This window comes from Bidens hawaiensis, unplaced genomic scaffold (genome assembly GCF_021521415.1).
Source record: "Bidens hawaiensis isolate Kalapana, Puna unplaced genomic scaffold, B.hawaiensis_p1.1 tig00012838_1, whole genome shotgun sequence".
Lineage (NCBI taxonomy): Eukaryota > Viridiplantae > Streptophyta > Magnoliopsida > Asterales > Asteraceae > Bidens > Bidens hawaiensis.
In genome coordinates this window covers 316,408-331,382 of record NW_027492071.1, presented here as the reverse complement: position 1 = coordinate 331,382, position 14,975 = coordinate 316,408, and the positions used below count along the sequence as shown (strand labels likewise).

The 14,975-nt window shown below is 37.8% G+C and overlaps 1 protein-coding gene across 1 annotated transcript; it reads right to left on the bottom strand.

The window, feature by feature from the left end:
* Positions 1-868: 868 nt before the first annotated feature.
* Positions 869-11,186, bottom strand: LOC143542416 (rho GTPase-activating protein REN1-like). Its single transcript, XM_077035006.1, has 22 exons — positions 11,007-11,186; positions 10,833-10,910; positions 10,248-10,284; positions 10,029-10,105; positions 4,297-4,367; positions 3,972-4,050; positions 3,715-3,844; positions 3,497-3,616; positions 3,318-3,395; positions 3,198-3,253; positions 2,926-2,995; positions 2,734-2,818; positions 2,418-2,661; positions 2,145-2,342; positions 2,001-2,069; positions 1,877-1,926; positions 1,740-1,800; positions 1,575-1,658; positions 1,452-1,511; positions 1,242-1,391; positions 1,065-1,172; positions 869-994 (listed from the first exon to the last, which is right to left on the bottom strand). Exons 1-22 carry the CDS (start codon positions 11,184-11,186, stop codon positions 869-871), a joined length of 2,211 nt encoding a protein of 736 aa, XP_076891121.1.
* Between the last annotated feature and the right edge of the window lie 3,789 nt (positions 11,187-14,975).

Below are 14,975 nucleotides of genomic sequence, written 5' to 3'. Positions count from 1 at the left end.
CAGAACAGGTTCACTAACCAATTAGAAAGGTGAATACGCTAAACTTTTAAACAGTTAAACAAATTGTTTTACTCTGAAAATACGTAAAATAGGTTGTTTGTCTTAACGAGTCTGAAAGCGTTTACATGGGATAACGAAATCTCTAAAACGTTAACACGATGTAGAGAATAAAACACTCCGACTAAATGCACATGTGTCTGGATCCAGACATAAATGACAATTAACAGGCATATTATGCGTCAGTCTCAATCCTTTTCTCAAGTAGGGCATAGCTCCCAGAGAAACGATTAACTTGTGTGTGTATGCTAGTGATGCCCCCCTGCTTGGTCGTATAGAAAACTATATTTGTGTTTTAACGAAAGTTTGAAAATGTTTGAGAGTCAGCTAACGGTTCACCCATATTTTCGAAAATGTTTTATAGGAAATTAGTAAGGTTAGACCATGTAGGAATGACCGATTAAAAGATAAGAACTATGCTCTTGAATAACATGTTCTTTAGTAAATAAAATCAGGTGGAGGTGCATGTTTAAATTTGTTGTATGTAAACTTAACAGTAAGCATGTGAAGAAAATCAACTTTCTGATATTCTCGATAATCATCATTAAAAGAATATATAAAAGATAATACAAAATTACATCATCTAAATTAAATGGTGAGATATTATACGTTAATACCTTTGATCACTGGATCATCTTTAAACACTTAGAACACATATTCATTCATCTTAATTATCAAAACAGAAAAAGTAAAGTATGCAAAACAAATTCAATCCTGCAACGAGTCATCTTGTGACCGTTCGTCCTTGAACCGTGATTCATCTTTTGATCTTTTTATAACCATAAAATTTGATTATTATTTGTTGCATCATCTATTGTGCTTGACTTTTGTGATCTTTGTCAGTGTCCTGCAGGTCATCGGCTATTTGATTCCGTCTTTCTTTCAAAAAGTTTAGTCTGTTTGTTATTTTCGACAGCGCTGAAGTTGTATTTGCTGCCTGCAAACATAATACTTTTGGACTTCTTTGTTCCATACCGTTTTCCTTAAATATAATTTAGACTACTTACCTCTCCCTTTGCATGGGGCCTTCTAGAGCTTGTAGACTTGCTCATACTGTGTTCGTGACGTTTACTAGGATGTGAATGAAAATGATGTTCCCTGCTAGAATGTGTGTCCTGTAAAAACAAGCAAAACTTAATGTAAAACACCATAAGTTGAAAGTTTGTATCTTATTCCTACGTTACCTTATTCCTATGTGAAGGAGTTCTAGTTGTAGTTGCAGACTCAAGATCCTTGTCTTTATGTTGTAATCCAGGATCATTGGAGTTTTGTTCAGACTGTAACGCAGGATCGCTGGCCTCTGATTGGTCGGTGTTGTCTGGATCTGCATTTGTCTTTAAAACATTTACAGGTTAATGAACCAATAATTAACAGGAACAAACAAAAAAGCAAACCTTTTCATCAACCGAAGCTGGTATTGGAACCTTCTGCAACTCTTCCTCTAATCTTGACACCTACAAACATGAAAATACAATTTTAAACCATTCAATTTGCTGAGATTGTGTATCATGTCATACCTCTTCTAAAAGAGCCACACGGCACATCTCTAAAGCTTGCTTCTTGCTCACTAAATCCTCTTTCAATATTGCATTTCGTCTGGCCTGCGCTGTATAACACCATCCATCCATCACTCTTGCAAAACTAATTATTCTATTCAAAATAAGCAACAAGTTGTTCACCACCTCTGATTCAATTCTCTCTTTAAGTTTAGCTTTATTCGCCTCAAGCTTCACAACTTCAGCCCTTTATAGTATCAAAAGATTCATAATTAGTGCATACATCAGCGAATAACTGATAAATCTTGATTTATCATTCTTACTGTTGATCGGTTACAAATGCAATGCTTTCCAAAGGTGATCCCCTTTTGACCTGAACGCAAAAGAAAAGAACTCGTTAAATATGTTCGACATTTAGTTTCCTAATTACAACATAAGTATGCTTACGCTTGTTCGTCGACGAATCCTACCAACTTTTGAGTCGTCGGTGTAAACGGAATTTGAGCTAACAGAACCCTGCACACATGTACAAATGAAGTTTAGATTCTTAACAAAATCATCAATATTCAAAAACATATAATACCAACGAACCTTGCTGCGGTCATCATCATCCACACTCTCACTATAACTAGAACTGCGATCTGATTCTTCATAAGAGTAAGAACCCTCTGTCATATTCTCAGCATCATCATCGTCAGTGTATTCATCCTCCTCATAATACTCGTCACTTCCGCTCTCGCTTCCATACTCATCCGAGTCAGAGTAAAGATCACTTAACATGTCTTCTTCCTGCTAATAGTATAATGTTAATCAATCTATTTTGGCTCAAAAGGGTTAGGAGCTTATTTGTTTGATACAGCATACCCCAAATATTTTATCATATTCTTCTATAAGGGTGATAACAATTGCTTGAGCATGATTTGCTGCTGCAGCTGCTTGTAGAAGTTGAACAGACCCATCACCGCCCATATCCGATTCGGTTCCAAGGTCAACATCACCAGCCAAAAGGGGTCGTAGAAGTAACGGTGACATGCATGCTGCCACTGCTGAAACACTCATTCGGTTTACAACTTTGTTCTCAGCAACAGCTTCCATCATTATCAAAACCCTACACCAACCAACAAAAGCCATTTTACTTACAAAAACCAAATTATTTTAAATGCATTACAGATTAATCCACCTCTGTAACAAACGACGATTTGGTTCTGGAAATGTGTCGCAAATAGCTGCGCGCATAGCACTCACTCTGGTGGCCCGGTCAGATCCTAACCATCACCATAGAGTTTATCATTACTTAGAAAAGAGCACTTTATATAGATGTACTCACATCTCAAGAAAGTTTAAAATTGTTGAAATGGTATGAAAAACTTACTATATGCTTCTAGCAATGCAGCACAACAAGATGCTGGGACTGGGGCTGATGGTAACTCGCGAAGAACATACTAAAACAGTTAACACTAGTCAGATTTACTTAAAAATAGTTCACAAAATATTTTTCTGAAATTGGTCAGTATAATTTTTTGTACATTTGCATTAGATGCCTCATTAAATAATAACTTTGGGCACAAACAGGCTCAATATCCATTTCACAAGTTCACATCTCTATGTCAACCGAAGCAAGGTTAATTTAGTTAACATACATACCTTAATACAGTCACCTATAACATGGCCATCTTCATCTTCAGTAAAATCTACCTTTCCTGTAACAAGTCATGAAAGTTAACACAAGAATAAGTTTCCTTAATACAAAAACAGTTGACTCACCTTGTTCATATTCATGAATGCGCCGTTCAACATCATCAACATCAGCAGCCTGCCTCAAGATCCCTTCTACATTCACTCCTGAAACATTCATTTCCCATCATAAAAATATCGAATTAGACCTAATGCAATGCGGATATCAGAATTCAGAAGCAGATTGCATGTGAAGCTGAGAATCTTACCATAGTCTTCCACATAACAAAGGGCTTTCTCTAAGAAAGATGGAGTCCCATCAATATCTTCCAAAGCAAGTAAAATTGGTCTACCGAGAACAGTTGATTTTTTGGGTGTTTGGTCTTTTGCTGTTGAACATATGCATATGCATGCATGTTAATTTTACTTTTCTCTTCAAGCAAAACTGTTAAAGATAAATACACATATATGCATAGTGCGTGTGTACATTGTTCCGGTGAAGCATCAATGGTATCAGGCTTGTCATTTTTTGATACCCCGTTTCCTACACTTGGCGCATCTGACAAAGCTGCCTCTAGTGCATCCTTCCACTCAAATAAATCCTCTGAAGTTTCAGCCTAAAAATATAGATGCGTAAGGGGTATCACTCATTTAAAAATAAAGTTAAACTCTCTTATATGAAAATGTAAAAATCAGAATACTTCATATATATATATGGATAAAAACCGGCATTTGCGAGTGTACCTTAAGAGTAAAAGCTCTGCCATCACCCCCATCAGGGAATAACACTGTCAACAGTTTCTTATCTGCTTTCACTACAACACTGAAACATAGACAAGGCTATAAGAAATCGGGCAACTCACCCTTTTTAAAGCACGCAACTTTATATATCATTTCATTCATTGTACTTGTGAACATAATAAAAAAAAAAAAAACGAGCGACTAAATATGACTTGTTTTAAACCCAATCCCATTTTGGCCCGTTACTACTAATTACCATACAGAATGGGAAGCATCTGGTATTCAAAAATGCTAATCATGAAAATAGACCAAATAGAAGCAGGCCAACCTGCCTGAACTGTTAAGATCTATGCCACCAAGAGTTAGATTCACCTCACCGCCCTTTTGAGCTGCTGCATTCTGTATATTAACACACCAATGTTATAATTAACTAATTTTCAATTGAGCATATTAAGTATAGTAAATACATAATCAATCGCTAAGTTTAGGGTAGGAATTGTTAAGTATAATTATTACTAGTTATTATTAGTTTGTGGCCTGCAAGCCCAAGATAGATTTCTCTTGAGTTTCTGGTTTATTTTTATAGTTAAGTGTTTATTTTTATATATTACTAGTTATTATTGTAATTACAGTATACAATTCAAATATTATTTCCCATTCTCTTTTACATGGTAATAAAGCTAAAACTCTAAGCCCGACTTGTTGGCCCGTTAACTAATTCCCGACCCGCTGCAAGTTCGGTAACCGGGTTGGGATATTTCCTTGATTTACAAGTTTGGTGAATTAAGGGTATTTTAGGGATTACTAATTAATGTGTATTAGAATCTAGGTTTATCTCAAATTTAATGTTTAGATATAGATGAGTTTGTGTTTGTATCTAATAGGGAATTTGAGCCTAGCTAGGATTGGTTAGGTTATATGAACCCATGTAATCAAGTTTTTGAGTAAGTTTTCTTGATCAATAGAATTTGGGAGTTATCCAAGTTGTTTGTTCTTGATTTACCGATTCACACCTGTGAATTGGTATCAGAGCCGACATCAAGAAACGAAAGGGATAACACAAGTCGTGGTCTTCAATTGCAAGGAGGATTGATTAGAAGTCGCTAATTGATCTTCAATTGGCAATTGAGAAGGAAAGGGTGGTCACGGCAGAATTCAAAACAATCAGACTGTAATTGTTTTGATAAAAGATCCAAGGTCTGGACCTTGAACCATCTACTCTTCTTAAGTACAGAAGGCAACGGAGAAGAGGATCGATGGGGGAACCGAATAACCAAGCTAGGGTTACGGTTAAGGAGACCAACACAGCCACGCTTCACTACCCTATGTTGAATCAAACGAATTACACAATATGGGGCATGAAGATGAGGGCAATTTTCAACGTACACGATGTTTGGAATATGATCGAACCCGGGACAGGTGACGATGCCAAGAAAAATAATCTGGCAATTGCACTATTGTTCCAATCGATCCCCGAAGAATTGGTAATGCAAATCGGGAACTTGACTACTGCCAAAGAGATGTGGGAAGCCAGTAAAATCCGACATCAAGGGGCAGAACGAGTAAGGGAGGCGCGACTTCAAACACTCAGCTCAGAGCTCGATGGGTTAAAGATGAAAGACTCAAGCTCGATCGATGAGTTCGTAACAAGAATATCTGGTATTGCAGCAAAATCCGCTTCACTCGGTCAAGTTATCGAAGAGTCCAAACTCGTGAAGAAATTCCTCAATGGACTACCAAGACGCCGCTTCATCCACATGGTAGCATCCATTGAGCAAACTGTTGACTTAAAAACAATTACTTTTGATGATATTGTAGGTCGTTTAAAGGCGTTCGAAGAACGGATTAAAGATGAAGACGATCTAACTGAGAATCAAAGTAAATTAATGTTCAATAATTATGACATCTGGGCCAAGAACCGATCCTACGAGTCAAATAGGGGACGCGGTAGAGGCGGGTTAAGGGGTCGAGGACGAGGGAAAGAATCAGGTCATGGTCAGGGTTCAACTAACCCATCTCAAAACCGAACCGATGAGGGTTCGAGCTCGAAACCGAAGGACAGATCACAAGTCAAATGCTTTCAGTGTGACGAATACGGACACCTCGCATCCGCGTGTCCGGAACGAAGGAGGGCCAAGCGGGAGGCTAATCTCGCGAAAACCGAGGAACTGGATCCGAATCTATACATGGCACGAGTCGAAGACAGTGTATTCTTGGATGAAAAGAAAGTGATTCCAAGTCAATTTGAATCTGAAACAGCTGACACGTGGTATCTTGACAACGGAGCGTCAAACCACATGACCGGAAATCGGTCGTATTTTTCGGAGTTAAACAAGCGGGTTTCGGGACGAGTAAGATTTGGTGATGACTTGTGTGTGGAAATAAGAGGAAAGGGGTCAATCGTGTTCACAAGCAAAACTGGTGAACACCGACTCCTAGCCGACGTCTACTACATACCGAGTCTACGGAGTAATATTATTAGCCTCGGACAAGCCACGGAGTACGGATGTGATATCCATATGAGGTCTGACTACCTTCTCCTACATGATAGTGGAGGAAAATTAATTATGAAAGTTCAAAGGACGAAGAACCGGCTTTACAAAATCCAATTGAAAGTTGGAACACCGGTTTGCCTACTTTCAAAGCTTGATGACCCGACATGCTTGTGGTACGCCCGTCTCGGTTATCTTAACTTCGAGTCCATGAAGTCTCTTAGCACCAAAGGAATGGTACGTGGTATACCTAATATTTCTCATACTACTAACATATGCGACTGTTGTTTAGTAGGAAAACAGGCTCAACAACCATACCCGAATCAAGCTTCCTTTCGGGCTATAAAACTGCTCGAATTGCTTCACGGCGATTTGTGCGGGCCGATAACACCGAGCACCCTGGCTCGAAATCGCTATATCTTCTTGCTTATGGACAATTATTCACGATACATGTGGTGTTATTTATTAAAATCAAAGGACCAAGCATTCGGGTTCTTTAAACGTTTCAAGAACGCGTTCGAAATTGACACGGGTCTCAAGGTAGGAACGCTACGAACTGATCGTGGGGGTGAATTTACATCGATCGAGTTCAATGATTGGTGTGAAAAACATGCCCTACGAAGACAATTGACAGCCCCGTATTCGCCTCAACAAAATGGAGTTGTTGAAAGGCGAAACCGAACCGTAATCGGGACTGTCCGGTGTTTATTAAAATCGATGAAGGTTCCTCAAGAATATTGGGGAGAGGCGGCAATACACAGTGTTTACATCCTGAACCGGGTTCCTACAAAAGCCGTCGATTCGAAAGCACCTTATGAAGCGTTGCTGGGGAGAAAGCCGAATATCGATCATCTAAAAGTTTTCGGGTGTGTGGGTTTTGCAATCGAACCTAAAGTTAACCTGAAAAAGTTGGATGATAGGAGCCGACCCATGGTCTATTTTGGGTCAGAACCTGGATCGAAAGCTTACCGAATGTTCGACTCGGTTAAAAAGAAAATTCATGTCTCCAGAAATGTAACTTTTGATGAGAAAAGGAGCTGGGAATGGTCAATTTACAGGTCTGAACCCGACCCAAAAGATTTTATTATTGAAGTAGGGGCTGATCAACAGGTCGAAACTGAGCGAGCTACACAGGCCTAAAATGGGCGGCAGGCCCAGAATGAGCCCAGAACAGCAGAATAGGTTGTTAATTCTGCACATAGCCATGATCAAACGGGCCAGACTCTGCAAAATCAAATAACAACAAACGAGTCAGACCAAGTTGCAAACGAGTTAGATCAAGTTGCTAATAATGAACTAATCACACCTCTCCGGCGATCTGCCCGAACCCATACGATACCACGAAGATTCAAGGACTTCGTAATAAATGATGGGGTTAACCGAGAACAAGAAGAGTTTGAAGAAGCTTTAATGTTGCTCGCCGAGGACGAACCGAAAAATTACTCGGAAGCAAAAGATAGCAAATACTGGGTAAAGGCAATGGAGGTGGAGTTGGAGTCTATTGAAAAAAAAGGGTACGTGGACTTTAACGGACCTACCTAAGGGCCATAAACCGATCGGGCTCAAGTGGGTTTACAAATTAAAACGAACTGGGAAAATTATTAAATATAAAGCGAGGCTTGTGGCTAAAGGCTACATTTAGCAATACAGTGTCGACTATGACGAAGTATTCGCTCCGGTGGCTCGACTCGAAACTGTACGAGTCCTACTCGCCTTAGCCGCGCAAGAAAAATGGCAAGTCCACCATCTCAACGTTAAATCAACGTTTTTACACGGGAACTTGAATGAAGTCGTATTTGTGTCTCAACTGGAGGGTTACGTAAAGAAAGGAAAAGAAGACAAAGTTTACCGTCTAGCGAAAGCCTTGTACGGACTCCGACAAGCCCCTCGGGCTTGGAATCTCAAACTTGACGGAACGCTTAAGAAACTCGGGTATGAAAGATGCATTAAAGAACAAGCTGTCTACACGAGACATACCGGTAACGAGATCATAATTATCGGTGTGTATATGGACGATCTAATCGTAACAGGATCGAACGTGGCTCAAATTAAAAGGTTTAAAGAAGAGATGAAAAACCAATTTGAGATGAGTGATCTTGGTTTTCTAAACTATTATCTTGGGATCGAAGTTTCTCAAGACGAAGACGGAATTTGGGTTAAACAAGAAGCTTATGCATGGAAAATCCTAAAAGAGGCCGAGATGGAAAACTGTAATAAGGCCTATGTTCCGATGGACCCGAACCTGAAGTTATCGAAAGCCAAAGACGAGGATGATATATATCCAACGGAGTACCGAAAGCTGGTCGGTTGTCTTCGGTACCTACTCCAAACCCGACCCGATCTGGCGTATTCTGTCGGGGTAGCTAGCCGGTACATGCAAGCTCCTAAGGTGTCCCATGCTAATGCAATCAAACATATTCTAAGGTACGTGAAAGCAACAACGGGTTATGGAATCAAATATTATCGGGATAAGGGGGTGTTGAACGGGTATTCGGATAGTAGTCATAACATCGATAAGGATGACGGGCGGAGTACAACGGGTCATGTATTTTATCTCGGGCTTTCACCGATCACATGGTGCTCACAAAAACAAGGTACTGTGGCATTATCATCATGTGAGGCAGAATATATGGCGGCAAGTGTAGCCGCATGTCAAGCCGTGTGGCTTAGATATTTGGTTAGCAAGGTAACCGGGAAGGAATTACACAAGGTGGTGTTGAGGGTCGATAACACTTCAGCTATAGCCCTCATGAAAAATCATGTGTTTCATGGCCGAACCAAACATATAAAATCCCGATATCATTTTATTCGAGAATGCGTTGACCGAGAAGAGATTGATGTTCAACACATAAGCGGGAAAGAACAACGAGCTGATATCTTAACTAAAGCACTCGAGAAGATTAAGTTCATGGAGATGCGAAAGCTTCTTGGAGTAGAAGACCTCACTAATTCGAGTCAGGAATTAGGGGGGTGATTGTTGGCCCGTTAACTAATTCCCGACCCGCTGCAAGTTTGGTAACCGGGTTGGGATATTTCCTTGATTTACAAGTTTGGTGAATTAAGGGTATTTTAGGGATTACTAATTAATGTGTATTAGAATCTAGGTTTATCTCAAATTTAATGTTTAGATATAGATGAGTTTGTGTTTGTATCTAATAGGGAATTTGTGCCTAACTAGGATTGGTTAGGTTATATAAACTCATGTAATCAAGTTTTTGAGTAAGTTTTCTTGATCAATAGAATTTGGGAGTTATCCAAGTTGTTTGTTCTTGATTTACCGATTCACACCTGTGACGACAAGCTCTAAACAAAGTGGCGGCCCGTCACCCTTCATCTCCTTGGATACACTAGTTTTCTGTCCGAGAATCCTAGCAGTCGCAGGTTTCTAGTGTGGAATTTGCTATTTACCATAGCTTCTATCCTACAGAAAGTCACTTTTGATCATAACCTGTTTTGACCTAAACCACATTAATACTTTTTTGAAACGGCCCGTTTTGCCAAGCTTGGCTATGTCGTTGAGGACATCTAAAATGAAAAAGAAACTATTTCCATATTCCATATAACTTACTGGATCACTTCTGAAGAAGACCAATGAGGTTTCTGTTAAAATAAACCACCTCTTCTTCCAAGATGTCCACCCAATCCCTGTATTAAGCATGCATAACTGACTTGAGACGCAAGCAAACAAAACATATAAACAGGAGAATGATCAAACTGTAGTAAACTGAGACTACTAGAGCCCTTGAACTAATATTGTTGTATAACCAAAGAATGACAGAAAAGATACCTTTTGATGACAAAAATAACCACCCGCTCTTATAAACCTGCAAACCATCAATTATGAACAGCTGAGATTTTTATGATTTACAATCATTCCTTTACAATATACTACATAGAACAACTTTATGCACCGAAATAATCCAAATGCATTTCATTTTGTTTGTAGCTTTTAAATTACAAATATGAACATTAATCAAACAAAATAAAGTATTATCCACAAAATATGATTGCACAGGATTGATGCATACGTGGGTGTTAACAAACCGTTTCAACCAAAGCAAGCCATCTGGTTTGAGATTTATATGGTTCTCTTTTTGTAGTCATAAAATTTAACTGTCCTGCGGTTTAAAAAACTTGAAATCAACTGTGTAAACCGAACTTTCATTCAAATTTTCTAACCTTCTATTAATTATTAATCATTACAGAACTATGCAACTTTTTATCATATTTAAAAAACTAAAATAATCGGTTCAGACCAACAAACCGACAAAGGGCCAGCCAATATAATCAAATTTCGTATAAACAAAGAGTTAACCAACCTAATTTCCAAATCCATAAACATGTCATATTCTTATGAGAAAGTAATACATACCTTGTTGCCATTATGAGAATGTTGCCGCTCCAGTGGCGATGCAGAAGAATGTGGCATAACATCACCACCAACATCTCCCTAAATATAAACACACAAATAAAAAATTAAAATAAGTAATAACATGTTGCATGTATATGAAAGCTACATGAGTATATATATAATATAATATGAAACCTGAAAAGAAGCATCAACGTTTGTTTTAGAGTCTGCAGGGTGGTTGTGATTATTTTTGATGTCAGAATGGTGTTGCTTGTTGTTCTTGGACTCCGCTCTATTCATCTTGGATTCAGAGTTTATGTTCTTCGTATCTCCTCCTGCTTTTGAATCAGCGTTGTGGCTCTTGGGATTAGGCATTGTAATAATATTGTAAAAGGTGAACTATTCAAGATCAAAACATAATGATAAGTTTATTATTATTATTATTATTATTATTATTATTATTATTATTATTATTATTATTATTATTATTATTCTGGGGAGAAAAATGTGGAAGAAAAGTGAGGGAATGTGAAAAAACGGAAACCCGATGGTGAGGGACCTCGTAATCAGTAATCATCGGCTCCCACTTTTCAGGAACCCTCTTAATTTTATGTCTCCAGTTTTCTTGCATGAATAGAGCTCAAGGAAAAAAAAAACAAAAACAAAATTTAACTCTTTTACAATTAGATTGGATTTATAGCACATTTATAAATCCATTGATCCGATTTAACTGTCAACATATTTAACCTATCAACGTAACTAATAGTGATTACTTATTAGTTATTACTATTGGAAGTTAATCTTGAAATGGTTCATCAAGAAAATTTGAAGGGGTTAAGTGAAAGAATTTTAGTAAGTTTATTATGATACGTTTATTTAGTATGGTAAAAATAAACTTGTTATTTAGTTTTCTAGAATGAGTTGTCTTGTTTTTCAAGTTGTTTGTTTAATATTAATAGATGTTTATGGTGTGTGTAATTTGTAAGAGTCAAGAATTATAATAAAGAGAAAGAGTTGATGAGATCAAACTAATTTTCCAACAATTACGAACTTTAAGATCGACTTTCAATAATAAAAAAAAAGTACCAACTTCATAAAGCCTATTAGTCAAGTTAAGGCATTAAAGACTGGATATTAAAAGTTGAAAGTATTAATTTATTCAACCTTATTTAAAGTGGGCCTAACTCATCACTTGATTCAATAACCAAAAATTCAGCCCAATACCACACCACCAGGCAGTCACCAGATGCAAAAATTTAGCTCAACACCTGTGTTCTTGGACTTATTTCCAATGAGCGGACCTGATAAAATGTGATTATCTTGTATCTTCTTTTTTGTTAAACAAGTCATTGGTTAAGTAATTCCTTTTCGTGGATCAGATATGTTTCGCCACGTCCATGATATCTTCAACCAAAGACACATTTTCACTGTTGTGGCCTTGTGTGAGTCAACATTGTTCTTTTAAGTGATAAAACCCTATGGCTATCACTACATGAAATATTAGATTGGAAGCTGGAATTCATGTGTCATGTCTGCTAGGATTGGAAATTGTGATTCCCTTCCTTTAAACCAGGGCTGTTCACGAGCCGAGCCAAATCGAGCGAAGGCTTGCTTGTTGCTTGGCTCATTTACATCCGAACCGAACCGAACGACTGAAATTCAAACCGAGCGAAAAACGAAACGAGCCAAAATCGAATCGAGCATTTTTCGATCGAACATCGAGCGCTTTCGAGCATTTTTATTTCTTTTCACTTTAAAATTTTTAATAATAAACAAGTTTGAAGGCTGTAAATAATATATTTTGTAAACAAATTAGTAGTTTTTAGACAAACGCATAATAGGTTATAAATTTTTAGGATAAAGAAGTTTGAAGTGAGATAATGAACATGTAAACAAACTTTAAATATTCTGAAAAAACTGATAAAACTATAAAATTGACGGAATATGAACAATTTAAAAGTGTTTAAAAAATTGTATACTTGTATTTTATGTGTGTTGTCTATATATTTATATATTTGTTCATATATAATTATATATAAAATAAATTAAAAATATTCGAGCCGAACCGAACCGAACCGAGCAGGCCTTTGTTCGTTGCTTGGCTCGTTTACAAACCGAACCAAGCAGAGCGACTCGTTTACAATCGAGCGAAAAAACGAGCGAGGATTTTCCGAGCGAACGGCGAGCGAGTTCGAGCTCCGAGCGGTTTGGACGGCCCTACTTTAAACCAAGCCAAAATATCAAAATATGCAAGTCATCGAGACCCATAGCGGACAAAATATTTGTTCCACTATAACTCACAAGCTCTCTAGTTGGAGCGGCTCCTTTCTAATTACCAGGGCCGGCTCCGAGAGTTGAAAAAAAAAATTGGGCCGAAGGCGACAAATATTTTGGGCCTTAAGTAAAACGAGTATTTTGTTGGGCTTAAACAATTTAATATTTAAATGGGCTTATTTGGTTATAAACTTATGATTTGGATTGTGTAAAAAATAAGCTTAAACGTGTCCTAATGGAGACTAAAACCCACAACCTTTTGGTTGAGAGTCATACCCTTTTGCCACTAGACCAAACTAGTTGTTATGTAATTGAGTTTAAACATTAAACATAAATATCGTTTTCATAAAAATACATATAAATTTTTTTTTCAATTTGGGCCTAGTGGGGTGTCGGGCCGGGGGCCGTCGACCACCCCTCCCCCCCCGGGGCCAGCTCTGCTAATGACGATTGGTATGCAGAGCAAGCACAGGCAAGGCCGGGTGGTCGACTGACATCGGCCCGACATCTCGATAGGCTTGAATTTTTATTTTTTTTAAATTACATATATTTTTTTTGAAGAAAAAATTTATGTATTTTCAATTTTTAAAACCCAGTTACTCAACTAAATTAAGACACGATTTTTTTCCTCCTTTCGATCAAAAATATTTCACGATTTTCGAAGACGGCCCTAACACAAGATGAATGTGTGAAGAGGCAAAAGACATGCTTGGAGAAGATGACAAAAATAATTTAATAAGACTTTTAGTTTTTATTCTAAGGCATATAATTTATTTCAAACTTATGCAAGGGTTTTGAGTCTTTTTACTTTAAATTGTTTCAAGGGAAAATTCTTACTGTCATTTTTTATCAATGCTTTCTAAAAGCAGCCATGGTTTTGGAAAACTTTTTAAAATGGCTATTTTATTCCGTCGGATATGACGGAAACAAAAACTGATCTGATGGAATAGTATAGTCTATCACATGTTGGCACGTATTCAAATTTTTCGACGGATCCGACGTTCTTTTAAACTATCCGACGGATTCGTGGTCTAGGCGTATTCGTGTTCTAGGCGACGTAATAATAAACAGTCGGATCCGATGGTTCAGTTCATGCTTCCGGATCCAACTGTTTAATTTGTCCATCGAACCCTAGATTTTCAATTCAGGGGTTTTTTATTTTGAGTTCTAGAGTGAAATTGAACAATATGGTTGTGTTCTCCTCGAAAAAAAAAAACGATTACTATGAATTTGCTTGATTTTGTGGATAAATAAGAAAGATTGAGGTTGGTTATGGAGGTTTAGAGTTTAAGATGTAGAAGATAAAGAATTCTGTCGGATCCATTAAAACATTGACGTTTGACGCGATTTTAAAGGTCCACGAATTCCGTCGGACGGTGTTGAAATTCTGTCGAATCCGACGGAAAAAGTAGCTATTTTGGGTATTTATTCAAAACCATGGATAAATTTGGAAATTGTTGGTAAAAAAATGACTTTTTGAGGAATTTTCCTTTGTTTTAACTCTACCTTCAATTTTATCTCTGGTTACCATATTATGTGACGCATCAGTTATAAACAATGGTATGGTGTTATAGCTAGCCAATTGCGAGTCAAAATGAACAATACACATGATCACAATCGAGGCTCCTTTTTATTCCTCATGCAATTGAACTAAGACCGAGGCCACGTTCGGTCTTGGTTCTTACGTGACGGTAATGCTACGGTTGCCGCACGAAAATTGAAGGCTTCAGTGGTATGTAGCGGCCTGAAAAGTATGAGGAAACGGGAGTGGCGACTAGGGTTTCATGGTGTGGTTTAATCCCATTACCTTTTGTGAGTATGATTCATTCTCAAAATCTCATGCCTTTATCTTTTACCCAATTGTAATTCCTTTAGGTCCAAGTTACACTT

Coding starts and splice junctions, on each gene's coding strand:
- LOC143542416 (XM_077035006.1), bottom strand. CDS start 11,186: ATGCCTAATCCCAAGAGCCACAACGCTGATTCAAAAGCAGGAGGAGAT. Junction 10,106..10,247: donor GTTATTTTTGTCATCAAAAG/GTATCTTTTCTG, acceptor TGCTTAATACAG/GGATTGGGTGGACATCTTGG. Junction 2,343..2,417: donor AATATGATAAAATATTTGGG/GTATGCTGTATC, acceptor TACTATTAGCAG/GAAGAAGACATGTTAAGTGA.